A 27,809-nucleotide genomic window follows, 5' to 3' on the forward strand; every position below is an offset into this window, starting at 1 on the left:
TTGACTACACTGATGAGGTCGTTCACCTGTGTGTGTCAACATATGTTTCTTCAAGGAACCAGCCTGGGCAAAAGCAGCACTGCATTGACCGCACTTATGTGGTCGTTCACCTGTGTGTGTGTGAACATTTGTTTCTTGAAGGAGGCCAACTCAGAAAAAGCAGAACTGCATTAACCACACTTATGTGGTCGCTCATCTGTGTGTGTCAACATGTGTTTCTTCAGGTTACCAAGCTGAGCAAAAGCAGCACTGCATTGATTGCACTTATTTGGACGTTCACCTGTGTGTGTCAACATGTGTTTCTTCAGGGAACCAGACAGGGCAAAAGCAGCACTGCATTGACCACACTTATGTGGTCGTTCCCCTGTGTGTGTCAAGATGTGGTACTTCAGGGAAACAGATTGAGCAAAAGCAGCATTTCATTCACCACACTTATGTGGTCGTTCCCCTGTGTGTGTCAACATGTGGTTCTTCAGGGAACCAGATCGAGCAAAAGCAGCACTGCATTGACCGCACCTATGTGGTCGTTCCCTTGTGTGTGTCAACATGTGGTACTTCAGGGAAACAGATTGAGCAAAAGCAGCATTGCATTCACCACACTTATGTGGTCGTTCCCCTGTGTGTGTGAACATGTGTTTCTTCAAGTTACTTAACTGAGCAAAAGCAGCACTGCACCGACTACACTGATGAGGTCGTTCACCTGTGTGTGTCAACATGTGTGTCTTCAGGTTACCAAACTTAGCAAAAGCAGCACTGCACTGACTACACTGATGAGGTCGTTCACCTGTGTGTGTCAACATATGTTTCTTCAAGGAACCAGCCTGGGCAAAAGCAGCACTGCATTGGCCGCACTTATGTGGTCGTTCCCCTGTGTGTGTGAACATATGTTTCTTCAAGGAGGCTGACTCAGAAAAGGTAGCACTGCATTCACCACACTTATGTGGTCGTTCCCCTTTGTGTGTGATAATATGTTTCTTCAAGTAACCACATCGAGCAAAAGCAGCACTGCATTGATTGCACTTATGTGGTCGCTCATCTGTGTGTGTCAACATGTGTTGCTTCAGGGAACGAGATCGAGCAAAAGCAGCACTGCATTGATCACACTTATGTGGTCGTTCACCTGCATGCTTTAGTAGATGTCTCTCCAACACGCTTGGAAAATCAAAGACTGTACTACAATGTGAGCACCGATGCACTTGTTTACGTAGACGTTTAAACGTGTGCTCCTTTGGTCGAGTTTTACCAGCAGACAAGGTTGCTCCTCTGCTGTTTGTGTTTAGCTGTGAATCAGTGTTGAAGTTACTGTCAGTACCAGACAGCTCTTCTCCTGCCTCTTCCTTCAGCCAGGTATCACTGTCAGTACAGCCTGTGGATAGTCCTTCTCCTGCCTCTTTCTTCAGCCAGGTATCACTTTCAGCACTGGCTGTAGCTTGTCCTTTTCCTGCCTCTTTCTTCAGCCAGGTATCACTGTCAGCACTGACTGTAGCTTGTCCTTCTCCTGCCTCTTCCTTCTGCCAAGTATCACTGTCAACATTGGCTGCAGCTTGTCCTGTAACAGACAATTTGCTGACACATTTTAAAAGCAAATAGTATAACCAAAGGAAAAAGCTGGTCCTCAGATTGCCTCCAAAGTTATAAATGTACCAAAAGATTTTGTTCTTGCCCCTGTGTGTGGGCTGGTTTTCTTTCACTTTATTTACGATTCTCTTTGTTTCTGTGTGTCGTAATATATAGTCCGTAAACCGCCGCTTGTGCTGTTAAATCGTTTGTCAGGTAGTCACCTTTAACCAGTTCTTGTCGCTTTACCTGCTGATTCCCCTACTTCCCTTAACTTCCTCAATTAAGCCTGGTTGTTCTCTCAGTGCACAGAGAGATAGACTGTAGTGTAAGAGCTCTGTCCTTCCCTTTAGTGACTTAACTTGTGAGCCCCTATAGTTTCCACCCTTGTTTGTTCTTTGTTCTGTCCCCAGTTATTTCATTACCGTACTTTTATTTCATTACCGTACTTTTATTTCATTGTGTATGTTCGCGTGAATATCATTTCCTTTTGCGTGATTGTGGTACAAAGTCAGCGTGTCGTCAGTCCAGTTTTTACGTCATTATAAAACGTCACGTTTTTAGTCGTCATATTCGTTTCGCCCTCAGCGGCTTTTTTGTGTGTTTTTTCGACGCCAAATAGGGTATGTACGCATATACTTTAGTGTTGATTTCCTGTCTGTTTCTTTATAAAGATTTGCATATACCTTTGCTCTTTATCTTTTCTTAGCACCTGTTTTTGTCTCTGTATCCTCTGGTGTTCACTGTCTGTTGTTCTCTAATTCTGTCTCCTTCTTTCTCTGTTCAGTGTTTCTGTCTTTCTCATTTCTGCTTCGCTTTCTGGTTTTCTCTCCTTCTTGCTCCATTGTTCTCGTTTGTTTTATTGTTTGCTCTCTGTTTACGTTCCCTTTTTTGTGCAGTTTTCACCGGACGCAGATCAACGAAAGAAGGAAATAAAACAAGACAAAAAAAAACCCATCTGTGTTCGCGTTGTCCCTATACTATAGTCAGAATTACCAAAGAAGCCGCACTTACAGATATTCTGTGTTGCAAACAATGCTACCACGTTGGAGGACTCGACTGCCTTCACTTTTTAAAAGAAAGTGTTATAAAAGCTTAATTACAACATGTCAAAAAATAGGCAAAGAAAGCACTTTTTCAGAAACTCAGTTTAATGTGTTAGGAGTTACTTGCCTTGTTGGCTCACGTAAGTGTAGCCTATGTGATGCTAACTTTTGTCTGTCTGTGCGTGCGTGCGTATGTATGTATACATATGTCTGTGGTAGAAACTTTAACATTTGACTAAACACCGAAATACTAATTTTACCTGGTTATTATCTAAGCAACAGCTTCAAAGTATTGAAGCAATGATCAACAATTCGTCGGCATGTATGTAGTTAAAGTGTGTATCCAAAGAAAACGGGTGGTAGGGGTTTTTGGGGGGGGGGGGGGGGGGGGTAAAAACAGCTGACTGGTTTGTGTCGTGTGTGGTATGTAGACCAGGTCAGGGGTCAAGGTTAGGTCAGATCGTGTGAAGGATTGTGGTATAGATACAGTTATCACCGAGCTGCAGTTCGCCGATTCGGAGAAGACGACTCATGATTTCACATTCTTCGGTTTCGTAGCTCCAGAAAAATAGATAAAGAAGATACCAAAGGAGATTTCCTACAGGTTAATCTGCACAGCATGTTTCCAGTGTCTGCGCGAGGAAGCGCTGTCGAAAGCGCAGTCTTGACCTGACCATCTGGTGGTCGTGTCCCTGTAAGTACCGAGGCGACAGATCTAGATCTAGTGTCTCGCACTCTTGCACTGTGTCACCTATGCTTACTGTGTGTGTGTATGTGTGACGAAGTGATTGAGTTTGTGTTACTGTTTGTCGATTTCTTACGTGAGCCTTGAAGGCTTCGCCTCTTGTTAGTGTATGTGGTGAACATTTACTATACAGCTAAGGGCCCGTCATGGGCAGCGCATCTCAACTACATGTACTTTGTTGCCAACATCTGAGAGAAGTAGTGCCCCGAAGCTCCTTTGTTCGCTTTCATTTTATTGATTACCATACTTGTGGTGCTAAAGGTCAAATCATGCCGCATGCATGTAGATGAATGTTCATGCACAGTGGATTCCCCAGATTCGTCAAAATCGGCCAAAACTCTCCCCAAACAGTCAGATCAATATAGTGAGCAGTAGCTCTTTCAGCTACTCAGGGCTAACACCTTTCCAGTTCTCGCTGGAAATACGCTTTTTGAAAACGTATAAAACCGAAAAATCCGGTTTCTTAAAGTAAAACTTTGTTCTTAATAAATGTCCCTACGAGATAATTAAAAAAGCCTTAGCTTCTGGGGGGGTGCTGCTGCGGACCCTTGCCTTTCGGGTGTTTCACTTTTTTTGTGTTAGCCCTGGCTATTCTAACTGGCATGTAGTAAGTCTATGGTTTTGCCATAAAAGACCTAAATTCGTCACACACATAAGATAATCATAGTACATGTACCGAATTAACCTTTGATCGTTAATTGTGATCACATTTTTAGAGTAAACATAACATGTATTTTATTTTCAGATTCAAAACTTGATGTAGAATACGATGCAATCAATTTTGAATCTGTTTCCACTTTTTTTATTTCATGATAACTTTAATGAGCGAACTAATTAATTAAATTTTAAGCCTCCAAGCGGAAATTTAGTGAAATACCAAAGTCCGGCCTTCGTCGAAGATTACTTGCATGCTTGTATTCATGTTTTTAACTCAATCGGGGCGCATCTAAATTGTCCCCCGTGTTGCGTCCCGGCGCACGATTTTGACCCATTTAAAAAATAATTTAAAAATCAATAACACAAGATAACCTTACCTACCTTACATTTTTGCAAAGTTTGAAACTTGCTCTTTCAGAAAATATTTGAAAGAATGTTGTCTTTTGTTGTCTTCACATCCAGTCAAACTACCTCTTTGAAGCAAAAAAACAAAAACAATTTCTATGTCATGGGTTCATCATACACAATGTCATGATCAACACTTTCATTGTTCGAATCATCACCCAAATCATCGTCTATTGGCACAAACTCGTCACCAGAATCTAAAATATCATCTCCACTATCATCATCACTTAGATCAAGATCAGAACCATCCTGATTAACAAGTTCTTTAGCACTCTTTTCAAGTTAATACGTCTTGTAGCAGAACGATCCGCCATCTTGGAAAAGTCAAAACATGTGGGTCACACACCGTCAAAAAAATCAAACATTATTCCCAACAATTGAAGGGAAGGAACTGTTTACAGTCAATGGTACCACTGTAGACAGGCAGAAGTTTACTGTGGGGGTTGTTTCCCTTGGTCAGCGGGGCCATTCACACCGTTAAAAATTCGTTACATACGTCGGATCGTAACATCAGAGGTGCCGGCAACGCAAAGCACAGCTGTCGGATTAGGAAGTCAGATACAACGCGAATGAGTTAATGCCCTTAAACTGTCACTGTCAACCCAGGATCTTTATTATGCACATGCGTAAACACACGGCATGTTATGCAGACACCAAGACTAACTCATAGTTCAGAGAGCTGACTTTAAGTAATAAATCCCTTCGCAAACCCTGGATTCAAACCCATGACAATAGACATCACCAGTTTCCGCGCCAGACCAGCTACCGACCGAGTGTTTCTGCCCATTAGTCCCTACTGGCCTGATATCACACAATCACACATGCCCCAATCCTTACTGGTACTAAACAAGTCGCGTAAGGTGAAATTACTACATTTAGTCAAGCTGTGGAACTCACAGAATGAAACTGAACGCACTGCATTTTTTTCACAATGACCGTAGTCCGCCGCTCATGCAAAAGGCAGTGAAATTGACAAGCCTGTTTAGCACGGCAGTGGATGCGCTGTGCTGCATAGCACACTAAAAATTACTGTACCTCTCTTTGTTTTAACTTTCTGAGAGTGTATTTAATCCAAACATATCATATCTATATGTTTTTGGAATCAGGAACCGACAAGGAATAAGATGAAATTGTTTTTAAATCGATTTCGGACATTTAATTTTAATCATAATGTTTATATTTTTAATGTTCAGGGCTTGTTTTTGATCCGAATGTAACATATTTATATCAGGCATGGGAACAGGAAATCATCAAAAAGGAGGAAAATAATGCGGGGGATGCCATAGGCCCCTGCCAGGGTGTCAGGGGGCAAGGCCCCCTGAAGCTGAGGGTTTTTGACATTTTCCACACCTAAAACGTGCACCAGGAGAGACCATAACTTTACAAAAACAGTGCACTTGAAGCTGCAGTAATTTCTCACCAATGTGTTCAAATTGTAATTCAATTTACACAATGACTCACCAACTCTTTATCTGCATGCAGTAACAATCTCCTTGGTGTCACTAAACCATACTTTCAGAACAATTAACATTCAGAAACTATATCTACACAAAAAAGGTTACCTCAGAATAGTTCATTGGATTGATGATCACTGATGATGAATGTATTCATGAACATAAAGGTATTAAATCCCTCTAACTCCAAGATGTTCATGGGCTCCACAAGGAAAGTTTCACACTGTGATAGTGTTATTAAAATATCAATAAGACTGTCTCTCTGGCGCTGGCTTACACTGAACCCTACACACAAAATATTCAGCCTGTGGCATCAGCCTACAGAATCCAAGTCTCTGGCACTGTCCCTTACACACACAACATATTCATTCTGTGGCTTTAGCCAACAGAATCCAAGTTTTTTTACTTTGCCTTTCGTCAACAAAATCGAAGTCTTCACTCTCATCAAGCCATCCAAAATTCCATTTGTTTTTCACACTTAGTCGATTTCGGTCGCAATTAAGGGCCTTTTCGCCGATGCATGGTATCAAAAACTGCACGAACCGTAAAAACAAAGAAAGCGCTCGGAAATCTTCGGCAAATTCCGGAACAAGCATAAAACCACTTGCTCGGCTGTTTCCGACAGCATTCTAACCATCCTCTGGTTCTACTCGGCAAATTTCGTACAAGCAACATTCAGTCCAAATAAGAATACGCCAATTGAGAATAAACTATCGCCAATGGAAGCTGTTATGCGGATGAAAGTACCTTATCCCCCCCTCTGCTTCTTTCTCTCTGTAAACTTGTAGGGCTAGTTATTTTTCGGTAACTTACCCAACAACCAAAATCACTTACCCAACAACGGGCCTGAATCCTCAATAGCTCATGGGTACAGACTGTACACATTGTGGATCTACTTTTTGCGACTCAAAAGTTCAGAACACTCTAATGTACAAAATATACATTTCTGGAGCAAACAATACAACCATACCGCATTTAAACCAGCAACTACAGGCTTGAACACATGAATCTCAATATAAAATCCATGAGTTTGGTTGTTTTCTGAATTCAGATCTGCCGTGCACAATCGTTTATAAATCGCTAGTAAGATTCCAAGGAAAAGTAACTCTCATACTTTGTCTAGCGACACGAGTAGTTCCCCTTCCAGATTTCGGCTGCACCGACAAGACTGCAATCCGATGGTCAGTTTTCAACAATATTTCATTTTATAAACAGATTACACGCAATCAATTGCAAACATTTAATCAACTTAAAGAACATGCAGCGGTTTCAAACACTATTTTGCCCCAGAAAACTGAACTTCATACAGTTTTTAACGTTGGAACACGGGTGTAAAACTTCGTCTGCTAGTCACATTCGAGGATTTTCCTGGGCGATACCAAAACATGAGAACACACACTATCTGCCTTTACCGCTACAGCAGAATGACAACATAACTGTGAACTTGATTTTAGTTCAAAACATGGAAACTGACAAGAAGTGTTAACAAAATTGAATGATTTGCACGGAACTATACAACCGCGCATTAATCGATCGCCTGCGCAGGTAGACTGGTTGGGTGAATATGATTCGATCAAACTTTCGCACAAAAACTCCTCTTTTCTTTGAATAACTGAAGAAAGGAGGGATAAAGAGGTTACATACCTCGTCTCAGGGATTATCAAAAATAATGGTCTCAGTTCGCGGTCATGAAAAAGCTCGCTGAAGCTCGCATTTTTCATGATCCGCTAACTTCGACCATTATTTTTGATAATCACTGAGACTCGAAATGTAACCTCTACGTACCCCCCCTCCAATTTTCTCAACGGATTTACACCGATCTCAGAAATGACCACGGGGCTCATCAAAAAGGCGGATTTCTGCAAAAAGGCGGAAGATTCCCTTGCCTGTTATATGTTTTTTGAATCAGAAAATGATGAAGAAAGATTTCATAAAGTTCGGTCCAGTAGTTTACTCTGAATCTCTCTCTACACACACACACACACACACACAGACACAGACACACACAGACACACACACACACACCACGGCCCTCGTCTCGATTCCCCCTCTATGTTAAAACATTAAGTCAAAACTTGACTAAATGTAAAAAGACTAGCCTGATATCATACAACACATGCTCGCCTGTGCACGCATGCCTACAGACACACACACAAGACATATACACACACACACACAGCCTTGCTTGCTGTAAAACACAGGGTACAGATACTCACCATGTGTATGTTGCTGGGTCATAAACCAAGACTGTGGTGGCTCTTCAGCGACATCAATCTCAATCTTCACCTCCGTCTTCACTGCCGGGTCCTCTCCCTCCATCCTGTGACAAGGAGACAATCATGCAGAGTTGAAAGTTATGTCTCACAAACAGCATCAAATCTTCTACCCTTGGACAGTGGAACCCCCCTTTTAAGACATCCATAGATCTGAGAAAATCAGCTAGGTCTTAAAAAGGAGGGAGTCTTAAAATGGGGGTAAATTCACAAAGGCTATGAACAGAAAGTCTGAGAAAGGAGGGCCTTAAAAGGGAGGGGTTTGTAATATGGGGGGTTCGACTTTACAACTACCGTATGTGATTTCCGGGTGATTTGACCCCGTGGAATAAAAGGGTGCATTCCCTGTTGGTGCACTTCCTGTGCATAGGTGTTTTTCTTGTATGCAGGGTGTGCACCCGGGTGCATTACCTGTAGGGAAGTACGACAATGCTCAATCTCAGCTGTGCTTCCCTTGTGACATTGAAAATGATGTTTGCTAACTTGATGAATTTCTTCATTTAAAATTGCAACACATGCTCCCTGAAAAATGAAACAAGTCGTGTGAAGCGCAAAATTAATGCATTTAGTCATGGCTCACCACAGTGGCTCGGGAACTGGCGAGTCCCCGAGTCACTGAGCGACTCACCAGTTCCCAGATTGACAAAAGGGTCTTTCCTGGCAAAATTGTATAGATAACAATGTCCACCAAAATACCCGTGTGACTTGGAATAATAGGCCGTGAAAAGTAGGATATGCGCCGAAATGGTTGCGATTTGCTGGCCAATGTGAATGCTTGATGTATTGTGTAAAAAAAAAATTCCATCTCACACGGCATAAATAAATCCCAGCGCCTTGAATATGTGCACGATATAAATTGCATAAAAAAATTATTTTAAAAAAATCCCTGTGCTTAGAACTGTACCCACGGAATACGCGCGATATAAGCCTCATATTGATTGATTGATTGATTCCCGAGCCACTGTAGTGAGCCGGTTACGGAGCCCTCAGGCTTGGGGACCGACTTTCTCCACAAACTACCTATGTATATTTTTTAATCCGATTTGTTCATTTTATTTTACGATTTTCTTCTTAAGTTCAATGCAAAGAACTGTGATTTTTGCTATTTTTTTTAGAATGATTCATGGAGCTTAGTTTCAGAAAGACCTAATTGTATTTTGGAAACAGCACGATCACTGACCAGCAACTGACGTAACGAGAGTAGCGGTTCGCAGGTGTCAGAGATTCTGTCAAAGCAAGCAATTCGATGCAAAGCAGCCAGACTTATGTTTTGTTGTCATTTGTTTGTTTTTGTTTGCTTCCATGTTCATTTGTAATTGTGTATATACCTCCAGACCAGTATTTCACGTTGCTTGGTTCGCGGACGCACTGGAGTGACTTGTGACTGCTTGACTAGCTTTGTTGTTGCAATCTCAGTTTGATCACTAAAGTGCTTTGGAGTAAAGTAGAATCGAGCAATTAGGCTGGTTAAGAAGAAAACGAGAGAAGTTAATAAGATGATCAAACAATATCAGGGTCTCCAGGAGCAAGAATGTTGCTCAAGGGCGGAATAATAATGATGGGTGAAATTTGGCCTGGTTTCTGATTTTTAGCTAAAAATTCTGGCCTAAATTTAAGAGATATAGAACCATCTTTTTCGGTTGAGATATCTTTAGCTAATCCGGATAAGGCATGAACCTCGCTTCCTCTACGAGATGTAGCGAGCAAAATTAAGAAAACTGCCTTGCGTGTCAAATTAACCAAGCTGGTTGACCGAATGGGTTCAAACTCGTCTGAAGCCAAAAATCTCAAAACAAGAAACAAATCCCAGGCAGGGAGCGGTGACTTCGCGCGAGCGGCCTTAAGGGAGGCACCCTTAATAACGCTAGAAATAACTCCATCAAGAGTGATCTTGTGACCCAGTTGCTTAAGCGTTGAGGAAATAGCGGACCTTCTGACACGAAGGGCAGACAAAGATCCGCCTTGTTCTGCTAGCCAGGCTAAATGATTGGCTACCTGCATCGATCTTGGTGCCAAGGGCTTAACTCTGTTAAGATCACACCATTTAACCCATGAAGACCAGTGAGAAGAGTAGACCGAGCTGGTCGACTCCCTATGTGCATGTTTAACAAAATTCAAAGTGGCAGAAGATGCCCCTGCCTTAAGCTAAGAGCTTCTGAGCTACAAACCATCCTTGTAGGTTTAGAACCTGAGGATTCTCTTGCGGGATGCCTGACCGGGGCTTCAAGAGTTCTCCCTTTCTTACTGCGATGGGGATAGGCGGTTGAACCGCCAGTCACAGTAAGTCCAGGAACCAGCGCTGGTTTGGACAAAATGGGGCACCCAGAACCAGCGCTGGTCTCTCCAAATCGAATCTCCTCAAAACCTTCAAGATTGTCCAAACCCAGTGAAGGAACCGCAGAAACAGAATCCAATCTAAGTGGATCTCCTTGCCTCCCCTGCCCCGAGAGTCCGCCACGACGTTCGATGTGCCCTTCTGGCAAACCACAGACAGCGGTATGCGCCAAGAAACGCACCGATTTAAAAAGCGGTAAGAAGTGTCTACAAGACTGAGAGATATCAAAGCTAGTACTCTGGCCAGATTCTCTCCGTGAAACGAGAGGAGCGAGATGCTTGGAGCTAGGCAAGGCAACATTATCCTGGTAAGAGGAGCCTATCCCCCTGACCAGAGAAGTCGGAACCCCGACCGCGCTAATCCCGGTAACCCACTTGCTGACCACCAGATGCAGCCAGGAAGTGAGGGCCCTGGACGGGCCGCCCGCTACAACCAGTGCGGGGGCTACCGGGATGGGAGGTTCGGGGGAGCTCTATTGGGGGTGAGGCTTGTGCCCCGACCCCCTGGAACCGGCGAACGATTGTCCCCTCTTAGGGTACGGCGCTCCAAGGCCCCTACCCTTGAGGCAAAAGACTGCGTATTTGTCTTACCACCCCCAGACGAAGAAGTCTGAGGATAGCTCGACGACTGAGGCTGAGACTGAGGAGTAGGCTTGCTCTGAGACAACTGACCCTGGAAAGCAATGTTTGCGATGGCCAAGTCTCTCGCGTTCTGAGTCTCCTTTTGCAACGCGTCTAAAGAAGATTGGCCCAACAGCGAGCCCTCCGAGAAAGGCGACACCTTTAAGTTCTCGATCGTGGATTTGTTGCTAATCCTCGAACCTGTCAAGAACGCTGCCCTCCTGGAATGCACAGCGGAGATCGTCATTTGTTCCGTCGTCACCTTCGCCAGAGTGACCAAAAGGGAAGAAACATCAAGTGCCGAAGCATCGAACCGAAATTCAAAGGGGTCCAATGATGTCGTGATTGACCTCGAAGAGCCCGCTGTAACGACTCTGACACGGAGGTCAGCTCAAGCTGAGCTCTGCCTGCTTCCTCCAAAGCCATAAGAGAAGCGTCCGTATACGGGACAACCCTGTTGCTCGCGTAGCCATCCTCCAGCAACGATGCCAATTCCGGAGTAATCGGAAGCACTGTTGTGGGCAACGCAAACGGCTCAACCAAATTGATAGGTCGTGGGGTAATCGTGAGTTTCTGAATCCCAGAAAGAGAACGCTCCCCCGCCTTTGCCAACCAAGGAATCACATCCTCAGGTGTGTCTCCACGTTGTGTCAACAACGGAAGAACCTGAGTTTGCTTTCCCTTGAACACATTTGCCATAACATAGGCAACAGATGACGACTCCCGGAACCGGAACTGATCCTTCTGAATCTTGGAAGACCGGAATTCGTCAAAAGCGGAAGCGGTTGGAGGAAGTCTCTCTTTGCTCCGAACCACCCCTTCCGGGAAGTACTTGAATGCCGTCTCAGCTGCCGACGCCACCGCGCTCAACAACTTCAACGGCACGCTAAGCTGGGTGTCCTCCACCACTGTGGAAACACCCTCATCAAACTCTACTTCCTGCTCGCCATCGTAGTCAGGTAGATGAGCCATAGAGAGACGCGACTGGTCACCCCTAGCCTCATCAACTTCCTGCCCCCCCGGGCGGAAGAGGAAATGATTGAAAACCCGAATCAGTATGAATGGGTGACAACAAATCCTTACGAACGACAGGGCTCCTAACCCTTACTGACAGCGGGAGTTTCGGAACTTTCGCCACAATCTAGGGCTACTTCCTCCTGTGTTCGCAAACCACCAGTGCCAGACATACCTTTAACAAGCCCAGGCTCATGCAGCATGGACACGAGACGACCACCGTCATGCTGCGAAGAGTGCACATCCGCTTGGACAACGGAAGTTGAACCCAAAGCGGAAACAGTTGCGGAAGCGGAGGTGGAACCGGAAGTGGAAGCCGAAGGCAAAGACCGGATCTTCCCCAAAGATGTAACATCGAAGATGCCAGTCGGAAGAGAACGGAGTTCAGCTTTTGTTGCCGTCAAGTCTGCAGCCAAAGTCGAAACCTGTGCGCTAATCGTCAGAAGTAACGACGCAATGTCGGAGGGCAAAACACCTGAATCACCAGATGCCCCCAACACACAAACATCTTTATCAACAACATCATCTTTGTTACCGCGAGTGACCTTGTCCCCGCCTTTAGCGGACAAAATCGCGGTCGGCGGCTTGTCAACAACAACATCAAAACATTTTTCAATTCCCGTTTCTGAAAGTGAAACGGCGGTTTGTCCAGCGCTCTTATTTTTTCTAGACGAGGAGGATTTCCTAGTAGGAGACACTGCAGCAGTAGTCTGTCTCAAACTAGGTTTATTCTTGGCGTTCTCCGCCATGGCAAAACGAACTCACGAAAATTTTCTTACTAGAAATAATCATACAAGTTCGCAAACACGCGACAAAACGTCGCCAAAGTTTTCATAAAACAAGAAAGATCTCACCAATGGGTCAAGGTCAAATAACTAAACCTAGCAATGACATCATACACTAAGAACTGCTTTACACATTTTTCCTACCAAAATACATGTGACCTTGACCCAAGGTCAAGGTCATCCAACACAAAGCTGTTAATTCAAGACATAGGAAGTACAATGGTGCTTATTGGCTCTTTCTACCATGCGATATCCCAATAAACATGCCAGAACTGGGCCACTGCTGGCTTTTTGCTGGCAAGTTTGGTAAAGCTGGCCATAAAAAAACCAACACTGGGCCAATTATGGTTTGCCAACAAAGGCCCAGTTATGGCTTGCCATCACTGGCCCATCTCTGGCATTCCAGTAATATTGTCGGCCAGTAAAATGCCTTAATTGGCCCACTGTTGGCACGCCATTGGTGGCCCAGTGCTTGTTTGCCAGCATTGGGCCATAGGTGGCGATTTGCTGGCAATTATAGGTGGGTTTTTGCTGGCACGCCAGCAGTGGGCCAATGCTGGATAATTGCTGGCAAGAAGATCTGCGACAGCACAGCGGTATGACTTTCTCACTTGGAGTGACGTAATGTACAAACAAATGTCGAAATATCTTGACGTCACTCGTGATGATGACGCATTGTCAACTAAATCCGGCCCGCGGTGGTTCTGCAGATGTCCGGTTATTTGTTTTGCATTCAACTTCAAGGAATTTCCAAAGCACCTTCTTCGATTTCAGTACGCGTCCGATCTCCTCCGGCTAGAAGCAAGCGTGGTGAGTTTCACAAACAGTTGTGTGAGCAGGTCGTCGCAACGGCGTTAGATCTAGTATCTTCTTGTTCTTTTCCTCCGTTGTCGGTCTTTTTTTCAACTTTCTTCTGCTGGACGTTTGAGTCAGTTCGCAAAATATAATAGACTTTAAGAAGTCGTCCTCTCTGTAAGAAAGAATCTGCGCGCGCACGCGCGTGTGTGTGTGTGTGTGTGTGTGTGTGTGTGTGTGTGTGTGTGCGCGTGTGTGTGTGTGAGCGCGCGGTTGTGTGTGTGTGTGTGTGTGCGCCCGCGCGCGCGGTTGTGTGTGTGTGTGTGTGTGTGTGTGTGCCTTTTTCCTTTCTTTGTGTGATTGAGTTTGTTTTGTCTCTGTCAAAAGAAAAGCACCATAGGCATTACCATAAGCTTACTTGTAACCAAACAAATTGCATCTTGTGAATGTTGACATTGAGTATGTGTCTATTCACTCCAGGACAAAGATTTGTGCAAGTGTCTGACTGCCCAACTGGATAAGATGCAGCTCGCCTGGGTCTCAGTTCCTGAGAGAAACGCAAGAGAGCTGTCCGAGACAACGTAAGCTTCGCAGGTTAGATCAAAATACATATTCCTGTTGACCCCTTACTTCTGCTTGGCATTTTAGTCAGTTCAGAAAATATGATAGATTACAAGAAGTCGTCCTCTCTGTGAGAATGCCTCTGTGTGTGTATGTGTGTGTGTGTGTGTGTGTGTGTGTGTGTGTGTGTGTGTGTGTGTGTGTGTGTGTGTGTGTGTGCGCGCGCGTGTGTGTGCGCGTGTGTGCGTGAGCGCGCGCGCGTGCGTGCGTGCGTGCGTGTGCTGTTTGCTTGCATGCCTGCGTGTATGCTTGCGTTTGTTTGGTTGTTTGGTTGTGTGTGTGTGTGTGTGTGTGTGTGTGTGTGTGTGTGTGTGTGTGTGTGTGTGTGTGTGTGTGTGTGTGTGTGTGTGTGATATGGAATAATGAATTAAAACCAACAAAACTCGTTTGCTTTCATGTTTCAAGAGGTGAACGGCAGGAGGACTTGAGAGTTTCAATGGCTTACCGTAGGCTACGACGTCAGGACAAAGAAAAGAAGCGTTATCTCAACGTTGCGGATGCGAACAGAGAAATGACAGAATCAAGACAATCCTACGGAGGTTTACTGGGAAGTGAACAAGAAACATTCCTGCCTTTGGTCATCATGTCTCGAGTGTGAAATTTAGAACGCTGTACAAATAAAATAACAGTGAGCAACTGAAAACAAAGCGTACGTTTCTGTAATGTTTCGGTAATGAGTCGTTGCTGTTTGGAAGCTTTACATTTGTTTTGTTTTTGAGTCACTTGAGAAAAAGTGACTCTATGTAATCGGTCAGTGTTAGTCTGTCCGGCCGGCCGTCCGTCCGGCCGGCCGTCCGTAGACACCACCTTAACGTTGGACTTTTCTCGGAAACTATCAAAGCGATCGGGCTCATATTTTGTTTAGTCGTGACCTCCAATGACCTCTACACTTTAACGATGGTTTCGTTGACCTTTGACCTTTTTCAAGGTCACAGGTCAGCGTCAAAGGAAAAATTAGACATTTTATATCTTTGACAAAGTTCATCGGATGTGATTGAAACTTTGTAGGATTATTCTTTACATCAAAGTATTTACATCTGTAAAAAATGAAGAATATTGTTGACTCACAGCTGCGAGATGAACAGGCGGGCTTCCGGCAGAACAGATCCTGCACAGACCAGATTGCAACACTTCGCATCATAGTCGAGCAGTCCCTAGAATGGAAGTCACCGCTGTATATCAATTTCGTCGACTATGAGAAAGCTTTCGACAGCGTGGATAGAGAAACACTCTGGAAGCTCCTCAGGCACTATGGTATCCCAGCCAAGATAGCCAACCTGATCAGGAATTCTTACCACGGCATGTCCTGCAGAGTCATCCATGGAGGGCAGCTCACAGACAGATTTCAAGTGCGGACAGGAGTTCGACAGGGATGTTTGTTATCCCCCTTTCTCTTTATACTTGTGATCGACTGGCTCATGAAAGAATCCACCAACAACCGGAGGAATGGAATCCAGTGGACTCTATGGAGCCAACTTGATGACCTGGATTTCGCCGACGACCTCGCACTCCTTTCCCATAACCAACAACAAATGCAAGAAAAGACAGACATTCTGACTGCCACATCGTCACAAGTGGGCCTCAATATCCACAAGGACAAGACCAAGATCTTGAAGATCAACACCACCAGTAAAGAGCCCATCACCCTAAGTGGAAGTCCCCTTGAAGAAGTGCAGTCCTTCCCATACCTTGGCAGCATTATCGACCAGCAGGGAGGCACAGATGCGGACGTCAAGGCAAGGATCGGCAAAGCAAGGGCCGCCTTCATCCAGCTCAAGAACATCTGGAACTCCAGACAACTGTCTCTAACCACGAAAATCCGACTGTTCAACTCTAACGTAAAGTCGGTGTTACTATACGGAGCAGAGACCTGGAGAACGACCAAGACTACCATCAGAAAAGTCCAGACCTTCATCAACAGCTGCCTCAGGAGGGTCCTCAAGATCCGCTGGCCCGAAACCATCAGCAATGCCGACCTCTGGGAAAGGACCTGCCAACTTTCGGCAGAAGAACTAATCAGGAAAAGGAGATGGGGATGGATTGGACACACCCTCCGCAAACCACCAACCAACATCACCAGACAAGCGCTGAGGTGGAACCCCCAGGGCAAGCGAAAGAGAGGCCGTCCAAGAAACACCTGGCGACGCGACCTGGAGGCCGACACCAGAAAGATGGGCTACACCTGGAGTCAGATAGAAAAGATGGCCCAGGACAGAGGACTCTGGAGAGCTGTTGTTGGCGGCCCATACCCTGACAGGAGTGACGGGCATTGATTGATTTACATCTGTAGCCTTTTACGAACGTTATCAGAAAAACAAGGGAGATAACTAGCCTTTTCTGTTCGGCAACACACAACTTAACGTTGGGCTTTTCTCGGAAACTTACCACCTTAACGTTGGACTTTTCTCGGAAACTATCAAAGCGATCGGGCTCATATTTTGTTTAGTCGTGACCTCCAATGACCTCTACACTTTAACGATGGTTTCGTTGACCTTTGACCTTTTTCAAGGTCACAGGTCAGCGTCAAAGGAAAAATTAGACATTTTATATCTTTGACAAAGTTCATCGGATGTGATTGAAACTTTGCAGGATTATTCTTTACATCAAAGTATTTACATCTGTAGCCTTTTACGAACGTTATCAGAAAAACAAGGGAGATAACTAGCCTTTTCTGTTCGGCAACACACAACTTAACATTGGGCTTTTCTCGGAAACTATAAAAGTGACCGGGCTCAAATTTTATGTGAACGTGACTCATTGTGTTGTGAATAGCAATTTCTTCCTGTCCATCTGATGCCTCATATAATATTCAGAACTGCGAAAGTGACTCGATCGAGCGTTTGCTCTTCTTGTTAATATATATTACTGTATTGTTGTTGTGCCCGCTATAACTGCGTTGATGACGATATTCTGTCAAAACCACTGCCTTTACTTGCCAGATAAGTTACACGACAAATGTGATTAGCATTTCAATTGCATTTTACTGATGAATTTGATAATTACGCATATGCATATTGCTAATGTACAGCTTGACAGCATTGCCCTTTGCTTTATTTGCGCACGTCTTGCCGCCAGCATGGGTTGAAAAGTCCATTGATGTGCTGTGTTTTGTTATTGTTATTACATTCACAGTAAAAAATGACAAAACAAAGCATATTTATAGACTTCTAACAACCATCTATGGGCTAACAAGACTGTGCAGATCGAGTACATGAATAGAGCCGTCATTCTATCCGAATCAGTGGTATTGGTATATTTCCTGCAACTTATTGGCATTTTGCTGGCAATGGTAAAGACAGAAATATGGCATTTTGCCGGGCCACAACTGGCCCGGTAATTTCAGCAGGTAAAGGGCCATTAACGGAAAATATATGGAAAAAAGTTTTTTTTATATGGAACTAAAAACCTGCAAAATGCTGGCAAAATGCTGGCGAAATGCTGGCAAAATGCTGGGTTTTTGATGGCAAGCCATCAATAAGCCATCAAATAAATGATGGGTTTTTGCTGGCAAAATTCTGGCAAAATGATGGCAAGCCATCAAAAAGCCATCAAATAAATGATGGGTTTTTGCTGGCAAAATTCTGGCAAAATGATGGCAAGCCATCAAAAAGCCATCAAATAAATGATGGGTTTTTGCTGGAAAATTGCTGGCAAATTGCTGGCAAAATGATGGCAAGCCATCAAAAAGCCAGCAAATAAATGATGGGTTTTTGCTGGCAAAGTGCTGGCTTGCCAGTGATGGCCCATCAATTTGCCAATGTGCATACGGGTAATATGCCAGCATTGGGCCATAAGTGGGCCTTTGATGGCAGTAGTTCTGGCAACTGGCATTGCCATCAAAACGCCAGCAATGGCCCACTTCTGGCATGTTTATTGGGTATGGTCACTTTTAGTGGTTCACTACCTTATTTTGGTCACATTTCATAAGGGTCAAAGTGATCTTGACCTTGATCATATGTGACCAAATGTGTCTCATGATGAAAGCATAACATGTGCCCCACATAATTTTTAAGTTTGAAACAGTTATCTTCCATAGTTCAGGGTCAAGGTCACTTCAAAATATGTATACAATCCAACTTTGAAGAGCTCCTGTGACCTTGACCTTGAAGCAAGGTAAACCAAACTGGTATCAAAAGATGGGGCTTACTTTGCCCTATATATCATATATAGGTGAGGTATTCAATCTCAAAAACTTCAGAGAAAATGGGAAAAATGTGAAAAATAGCTGTTTTTTTAGACAACATTTATGGCCCCTGCGACCTTGACCTTGAAGCAAGGTCAAGATGCTATGTATGTTTTTTGGGGCCTTGTCATCATACACCATCTTGCCAAATTTGGTACTGATAGACTGAATAGTGTCCAAGAAATATCCAACGTTAAAGTTTTCCGGCCGGACGGCCGGACGGACGACTCGGGTGAGTACATAGACTCACTTTTGCTTCGCATGTGAGTCAATAAACTGCCGTGCAGTATCAGTTTTTGTGTGTGTTTGAATCGAAGGTGCACTGCTTTCCTTTGCGAAATAGCGTTGAATGATGAGCGTTGATGTGGTTTTCTGGTCTTTTATGTACACTCTGAGAATGAAATCGAAAATTTTTAATTAAATTTTGATTTGATATAATATACTTACCCAATTCTTATGAATGCATTGACTTTAGTCCCACATGCTAGATGTCGAAAAAACCACTCAAATTACCTGCCCTTAGTAGGGTGGTAACCAAGCTAAAAGCGACGCCATAGCCGTTGCTATGGCCTGACCTTGCTCGGTTACCCATAACCCCCTGCGCACCACGTGAGCGCCAGCATCCGTAATAATCATTCGAGACTATTAATCAAACAAACACCCCAAGGACATAATCCAGCGGGGATGGATGGGAGGGTATTAACTATAAGAATTGGTTAAGTATATTATATTAAATCAAAATTTAATTAAAAATTTTCGATTTAATCACATATTCTTACTCCAATTCTTATGAATGCAGATTCCTCCTAAAGGTGGAGGGAACCTACTTATGTCCTTGTAAGAACCTGCCCTGCAGTAACTAAAACCAGCAATGAACTGGAGCCGTCTAGCCGCGTGCAGGAGATAACCAGAAGATAGAAACCGATGAACACATCATCTGATCTCCAGTAAGCCGTTTGCAAAGCTTCGCCTAGGCGACCAGAACGCAACACGGCAATAAAGGAAGCACAAAATCTGTACCCGAGCTGTTGGCAAACCTCGCATAGGCGAGAGGAACACCACCAGCCAGAGAAGAACACCAGACTCTGGACTCCCGAACGAAAAGGAATAGAGGGAGGACTGAACGCCCCCCCCCCCCCCCCCCCTGTTCAAAACGCACCACTCATAGGACTGTCCTATGAATGTAGCAGAGCCCCTAGAGAGAGACAAATAAAAGATGTCTCTTTCGCTCCATTGTAAAGAAATAAGAACCTGAGCTAAAGCTCGTGGTTCCAAAAGACAGTAACGTCAAAAAAGGGATTAAAAAAGTCTAACCAGACCGTTAGAAAATCCGAATCTCCCGGAGCGAGAATCCTCCCAAGAGGAGGGAATCAAACACCAGAGGATATTGACCAGGTTTCTGAAACCCCAAAACCTGGCCAAAAACCGTGAACAAACGGAACCAAAAGCCCTAAGGCTACATCCTCTGGCAAACCCCAAAAGAATGGGAGACTGGAGAGAAAGAGTATGTTCTATCTCCGCCTTTCACAGGTAGACAGCCGGCACAGCCCGTGCAGAGAACAAAACGGAGCAAAGCTCATTGTTCCCTGACCACTGTGCGAGACACCCTGCCGAGAACAAAAGAGAGTCAAGCTCATTGTTTCGCGACCGCTACCCGCGACAAGCGCAGGCAGCTAACACAGCCACCTGTCCCAAATGGAGCAAAGAAGGGGTATGTAACGTAGCCTGGAAAGCCGTACATAGCACCCCCGCTGTGAAGAAAGGCCTGAGCCACGCCATGCCCCAGATGGGGAGGGGGGTGGCTCCTCACAGCAGTAAGAGCGACGGAGAGAGACGAACCGAGCAACGGCCGACCCCCCTCCGTCCACCTGCCGTAGTCCTATAGCCCACCGCCCACCCACCCCGATAGGGGAGGAGAACGATTGTCGGGCCAGGACAATAGAGGCACAGACTGTGAAGACAGTCCAACAGCGCCCACCCCGTCCAACCCAGAGGGAGGGAAAGGGTGGAACGCTGCTCCAGCCCCCACACGATCCTGCCCGGTGGGCGGGAAAGAGTGAGCCACTGATACCCCCCCCCCCCCCCACCCTGCCCCAAATGGAGCAGAGAAGGGGTATGTAACGTAGCCTGGAAAGCCGCCACCCGAACGCGCCCGGGGGGCGGGAAAGGGTGGGAAGCTAACACGGCCCCCTGCCCGCAAAGGGCAGAGTGGGACAAGCCCAGGCCGTGACTTACCGTGCCCCCCCACTCCCCCTTCCTCACGGTAAGGGGGCTGCATGACCGACCCAGCAGTGCTGTTTTAAAGCAAGCCGAGCGGCCAAAGCAGGCGGGGAGCTGGCCCCCTCTCCTAAAGGAGAGAGTGCTCGCGAACAACCCAGTCTACCAGTGGCAGAAAGGACTGAACTGAACTGGCCGTTTGCACCAGGCGACGGTGCGGCGGAGGAGCGCCCCCCCCTATCCCCCCCCATTGGCGGGGGGCTGCGTAACACACTGTGAAGTACCGGCGGTAATCAGAGTGGTTAGACGCAGGCAGGGAGCAGCCCCCCCCCTCCTAAAAGGAAGGGGTGCTCGAGAACAGCCCAGAGCCACCAGAGGCAAAAAACGGGCTGAACCGAACAGGCCATTTGCACTAACCACAGTGCGAAGCTGACGAACGGGAGGGCGGGAACCGCCGATCGCGCCTGAAACAGCTGAGAATACAGACACAAAACATCGTTAAGTCCCCCCAAAAGGAGGACATTGACTGATTCCTCTTACGCAGAGAAAGGGGAAAGAATAGCCACACGGCCACCCCCCCCCCCCCCCCCCATCAGTCGCACCGACGACGATCCAACAAAAAGTCTATAAGGAGCCTAAAGGCTGATTAACCCCAACAGGGGAAGCGAGCTGTGAAAGAACTGAACCCGCCCTCGGAGGGATAGGAACATAAAAAGAAGTGCTGTTTGACGGATCTACGACCCGCATAATAGGCAAATCAAAGTTCTTAGGCTACTCTTAGGTATAGTTTTCTAAACCAGGCTAAGAGCCTTGTCACCTTCCAGTCTCGCGCCAAGTTTAGCTTTGTTGTCGGCCATTTTAAGACCGGCGAAAAACAGTCACCCAGAACAAAAAACTTCTGTGTGCGTGTTCAACACAAGCTATCAACATTTATACCAAACATAAACAGGAAAGATCTCACCAAAAGGTAGACGGACAGGTAGACCCACAGGAAACCGGCTAGTCTCACGGACAAGCAGGCAAGCGAAGGCCAAAAGTGAGTGACAAAATTCCGACACGTCCACCGTGTGTTGTCGAAAGTCGAGAATGATTATTACGGATGCTGGCGCTCACGTGGTGCGCAGGGGGTTATGGGTAACCGAGCAAGGTCAGGCCATAGCAACGGCTATGGCGTCGCTTTTAGCTTGGTTACCACCCTACTAAGGGCAGGTAATTTGAGTGGTTTTTTCGACATCTAGCATGTGGGACTAAAGTCAATGCATTCATAAGAATTGGAGTAAGAATATGTGATTAAATCTACATTAGGCACAACAAATGTTGGTTTGGGGTAACCCGACTGACCCTGGCCCTATTTTTTTCCGCTGACCCTAAAACTTTTTTTTTTCATTTCTCAAACCATACAGACTGAGGGAAGTAACCTCCTTTAAAATCGACAAAATTGAAGAAAAAAATATAAGAAAAAAACAAAAAACACAACATACAGATCCTAATCTTTTTTGGTCTAGGTACCCTAAACCAACATATATTTTTGTTCCCCAGGCTCAAGAACCACCAGTCATTTTATTTACTTATTAAGGAGATTTCTATAGCGCATAACAAAAAGCACTATGCATTAGTATGTATCTCACAAAATACTAACCTTCCAATTTTCCCCCTAACTGACATGTTAAGTCTTCTATTCTAAGCTCAGTCGGTAGCGAATTGTATTAGAGATCATGAGGTCGCAGGTTCAAGCCTTGCCATTGTCTTTTTACATTGTATTTCTTCAAATGTGTTTAACTTATTCCCCCCCCCCCCCCCCTTAACTTTGCTTTCTTTTATTTTGCTCTATTCTTCTTTATTCCAGGGCATTTTGGTGTTCGATTGTGGGACAGAGAGACAAAAGACTTTGAACGAGCTGTACAAAAGAAGAGTGGTGCGAAAGGCTGGAATGATTGCATTTGCAAATCACAGACACATCCCAGACATTTTTCTGGCGTTCGGTGCTCCATCTATTTCTCAGAGCCACAACCGAGATGAATTCATGGCCAGTATAATTACCGAGGTCGCACAATTATGGCCCGATCTAAAAATAGTGCATGGAAAACCGAGAGTCAAGGCTCTGTTGAAAGAGCAAATTCAGACATAAAGGATATGCTGGTAGCATGGATGAGCGAGAACAAGACTACGAACTGCACAGCTCGCATCAAATTTGTCCACTTTAGAAAGAACACGAGTCACCACGCCGGTATAGGCAGATCGCCATTTAAAGCAATGTTTGGCACGGAAGCCAAGATCGGTCAACAAATCAACAACCAACAACAAACCACCACCCACCAACCAACCACCACCCACCACGACCCACTACATGTACCAAACAACCAACCACCCACAAATAACCAACAAACATCAGCAGAAACCTCACCAACGACAATTGCAGAGAGGTTTCAGGCATTATATACGTTTAGGCATTACGTGTAACATTTCAGGCATTACAGTAATGCCTGGTTTCACTTTAATGCCTGTAACAGGTTTCAGTGTGTAATGCCTGACAATGATTTTCAGGCATTACACGTAATGCCTGGTATTTTTAGGCAGTACGTGTAATGCCTAGTGGTCACAGGCATGAACATTTCAGGCATTACACGTAATGCCTGGTTTCAATTAATGCCTGTAACATATATACCACCACAGCAATTTCTCCATGTGAAATAATATTAAAGTTAATATGATTTGATTTGAATTGAACTGAGATTGCAACAACAAAGCAGCTCACTAATTACTGATTCGAATTTGATGATCACTGAAGTTCATCCCATTCCCATGAGTCCACAAACCAAGCAACCATGAGTCACAGTCACTGGTCCCAAGGCTAGAAGCAGCATTAGTTGAACACAATGCAGTACATAAATGATAAACATGGAATCACACAAAAACAACAAACATGTTTAATTTATGGCAAATCATAAATCTGCTTCGCATCGAGATACTTCGACAGTTCTTTGAATTGAACAGCGATTAGAAACTCCCACACAAACACTAAACCACGATTTTCAGGTTGAGCAGCCATGCGAGTGCCGATGCTTGAGCCCACAGGCTCGGGAACCGACTCGCCCAACCTTCAGCCACGGCCATTTTTGTTTAACCTTAATGGGCGGTTCTGGTGAGATTATACCCCCTCTTTCTTTCAGCTGGTAACTGGCTCCACCTCGCGGCAAGATCACACGAGAAAGGAACAAAAATTGCGTTGGTCCCAAATAGCATATCGATTTGGTAAGTTTGTGTGTAAGTTGTGCATTTTATACGGTAAACAGACAATGGTCGGTTTTGGTGAGGTTATGCCCCTTCTTTCTTTCAGCTGGTAACTGGCTACGGTCAGTTGCTCATTCGTAACCGCTTTCTTACACGTCTTTCTACGTCTAAAACTGATCATTATTAATCTTTATCCAGTTCTTTGAATTGAACAGCGATTAGAAACTCCTACACAAACACTAAATCACGATTTTCAGATTGAGCAGCCATGTGAGTGCCGATGCTTGAGCCCACAGGCTCGGGATCCGACTCGCCCGACCTCCAGTGACGGCCATTTTTGTTTAACCTTAATTACTGTAAAGGCAGTGGAGCATCACATTCTTTTTGATTTTGCACTCTGTGATTTCATTTCACAAAGCGCACATTAGCTTCACGATCGACCGGAAGTTAACGCCGGAAAGTATACACATGTTATACACTCCGAGTGCCTGTAGCCGAGTGCGTATAGCCAGTGCGTTCCCTTTCTATTTCTCATTCAAGGGACGCAACCACTCGGTGCGGATGTTGGGCGCAAAGTAAGAATCCGGGGCAGAGTTGGAATAATCGGGATTTCCCGAAACCTCATTTGATTTCCAACAAAGCGCCGCATTTCCGGAAACGAGCTGCCTCGTTCTAGAAATGGCAACCCTTCGACTGGCACAAAAAAGTATACCCTTTTCACAGGTCATGAATAATGTATATGAAAAAGCAAGGTCTTATCATAGATCTAAATATAGTTCCCTGGTCTTAAACAGGGGAAGTCTTGAATTGGGGGTGTGGGGGTACACTGTGTAACAATTCTCTCAGTGACACTCAGTTGCTGCTGTCTCGATCTATTTTGAACACAATGATTTTTTTTTTCCTCAGAGTAGAGTGTTAGTTTGTTACAACTGGCTGAAATCGTCTTTAATTTGAATCAACATTTTGCAACAATCAATCACATCAAAAAAGCGCACAGACTTGCACATTACGTTTCAAGAGCCCAGATTACCATGCAGTGACAAGAGCCTACTCAGTAAAGGGACGTAATGCTGTCTCTGCAGCCCAGAGAGACTGTGTGAGTTTAATATATATATATATAACCAGTTAAGACTGAGTAAAAAATTATTACAATCGATAGTTACCAGTGAAAAGTTATATCGGAACACTCTTGTGTTTTTGTTGTTGTAAAAATGTAAGATCTGAAACGTTAAAAATTACATAAAATTGGTGCGTTTTGGTTGAGTGGGATGGGTCGTTGAACTGAGTTGTTACCAAGTTATCAAAAGTGTTTTTGCTTTTTGTAATTCGGTTGGTTTGGTGCGTTATACAATGCATCTGCTTTTTCAAGACTAAGCATTGATCACTTTAAAACACAAGGATCATCATAGGCCATCATGCATGACTTGTATCATTTTACATCGCATTCTAAGAAAGAGCAGAATTCTCACTATGCGCGCGGTACATTTCTAGAATCGCGTAGCGCAAAATTGGAATTCCTACAATGGCGGCCATGGTTGGAATTCCAACAAAGCGCAGGTCATTTCCGGAAAAGCGCCGATGACGAGATGGGTCGCAACACGATTTCTAAGTAATCAAACTTTGGGTAAAATCTATCAAATTCCATCACAAATCTGCTTCATTAACAAGAACTTGGCATGCTTTTCTCCCTCTAGATAATTGTACCAAATGAAATTGGTGGGGAAGCATTCAGTGTAGAGTTTATTTAGGTTGACGCCAGGCTTGCGTCCTACCTGTCGCCTGCATGTGACAATACATTTGACCCCGAATGAAAGGTTTTCTTGCTTATATGGCCCCACTAAAGTTGTGACGCGGTGAATGTGCAGTAAATACGAATTGGTGAAATTAAAGAATGCAAAGAAAATGCGGGTTTTACCTCCAAAGACAGCGACAGATCGCAGAAACTCGGCAAAATTTTTGCTTTTTCTGCTTCTTCAGTAGATTGGCACTAGTTCTGCAGAGTGATTCCCCTTGCTACGATTCTGTCTCTTTGCCATATACTACTGAAATAATGTAGTGCAACATTCTACTCAGTAACTAAGTACTGTACTAATGTAGCGCAAGAGCTTGACAGTTTGGTGTGTGAACGGCATACGTGGGTGTGTGTGTGTTTGTGTGTGTGTTTGTTTGTGTGTGTGTGTGTGTGTGTGTGTGTGTGTGTGTGTGTGTGTGACAGTGATTATTTTGTCTGTTGTAATTATTGTGTATGTTAAATCTAATGTTATTATTGTATTATAATGGTTTGACTGTTCAACACACACACACACACTCTCTCTCACTCACTGTTATTGTAATAGTCAGGGAAACAAGTTGGATTACTCTTGTATGTAGTTTTAATAGTTTAAGCCCTGTGGCAATAAAGTATTTTTAGGAATTTACCTGTTGGGCTGGTTTGCTGACCAAACCAGGCAGACATGTAGCTGTGAATATTTTTGTGTAAATCATGAATCTTGTGTTGCATGCTTTTTTTCGTTATTTTGAAATGTGAACTGTTGTTTTGATACAAGATTTACCTTGAGTTAGCTTGACTAGAATACCTCACTTGATCGACAGACAGGATAGGGAGCAGTTGGTGGATTAACTTGACATATTGGCCTTCTTCACACTGATAAGGTAATTGTTTGTTACAATTACATGTATTGAGTTAGAACCTGATGAATTTAGATTGTTATAATTTAGAGCAAGTTATGTTGTGTGTTAATTGAAATTGTATTAAGTTTATATGTGTAATATTTGAAGATGAAGTTTGAAAGAATTTAAAAAATGTTCAGTGTTGTTATCAGTATATATTTTTAGGGACTTATGGGACTGACATTATTGGAACGATTTATTCGCTTTTTGTGGGTTTTTTTGCCAAGCACATCATTGTGGGGCTTTTAATCAAAAAACATGCATCCGTCTACAATGTATCATCATTCATCCTTCAACATTAATTTATAATAAATATGTAAATGGCAAGTATACAAGACATATATTAACAACATAAGGACATAACAGACAGACGGACATACATGTATCGTTCGCCTACAAGTAAGGCCGGAGCATAACATAACATGCAGATTACTATTCTGATTCTTCTTCTTCTTCTGAGTTCGATGTACAATTCTGATAAAAACAGAGAGTGAGAGAGAGAGATAGAGAGTGGTAATGCTGGCGGTGGTATCATTAATGGACTGGGTGGCCGAGTGGTAAACGCACTTGCCTCGGAAGCGAGAGGTTGCGAGTTCGACCCTGGGTCAGGGCGTTAGCAATTTTCTCCCCCCTTTCCTAACCTAGGTGGTGGGTTCAAGTGCTAGTCTTTCGGATGAGACGAACAACCGAGGTCCCTTCGTGTACACTACATTGGGGTGTGCACGTTAAAGATCTCACGATTGACAAAAGGGTCTTTCTTTCTTTCTTTATTTGGTGTTTAACGTCGTTTTCAATCACGAAGGTTATATCGCGACGGTGACAAAAGGGTCTTTCCTGGCAAAATTGTATAGGCATAGATACAAATGTCCATCAAATACCCGTGTGACTTGGAATAATAGGCCGTAAAAAGTAAATATTCGCCTTAATTGGCTTGAGATTTACTGGCCGATGTCAATGCGTAATATATTTAGTAAAAAATACCATTTCACACGGCAGAAATTAATATATAAAGCGCTTAGAGAACCGTCAAGCGCTATATAAATCGCCCCATACATACATACATACATAATAATGTATACACTCTTAGATAATAATACAAATACAGTGGAACCTCCCGTAACGACCTCTCCCAAGAACGACCCCCTCCTTTTGCCGACCGAATTTCTCGGCACAGATGCCTTTTTACTATATAACTAACCTC

The 27,809-nt window shown here is 44.3% G+C and overlaps 1 protein-coding gene across 1 annotated transcript; it reads right to left on the minus strand.

Moving 5' to 3' along the window:
- Nucleotides 1-25,935, minus strand: LOC138970741 (zinc finger protein 79-like). The gene is made up of 3 exons (XM_070343242.1): nt 25,854-25,935; nt 8,081-8,184; nt 1-1,549 (listed from the first exon to the last, which is right to left on the minus strand). The coding sequence occupies exons 2-3, from the start codon at nt 8,181-8,183 to the stop codon at nt 420-422; spliced, it is 1,233 nt and encodes a 410-aa protein (XP_070199343.1). The 5' UTR covers nt 8,184; nt 25,854-25,935; the 3' UTR covers nt 1-419.
- Nucleotides 25,936-27,809: the final 1,874 nt, after the last annotated feature.

The sequence above is a fragment of the Littorina saxatilis genome, linkage group LG7, assembly GCF_037325665.1.
Source record: "Littorina saxatilis isolate snail1 linkage group LG7, US_GU_Lsax_2.0, whole genome shotgun sequence".
Classification (NCBI taxonomy): domain Eukaryota; kingdom Metazoa; phylum Mollusca; class Gastropoda; order Littorinimorpha; family Littorinidae; genus Littorina; species Littorina saxatilis.

What these genes read in the sequence shown, in the direction of transcription:
- LOC138970741 (XM_070343242.1), bottom strand. Translation starts at nt 8,183, where the DNA reads ATGGAGGGAGAGGACCCGGCAGTGAAGACGGAGGTGAAGATTGAGATT. An exon ending in GACCCAGCAACATACACATG is followed by an intron (nt 1,550 to 8,080) that starts GTGAGTATCTGT and finishes TGTCTGTTACAG; the next exon opens with GACAAGCTGCAGCCAATGTT.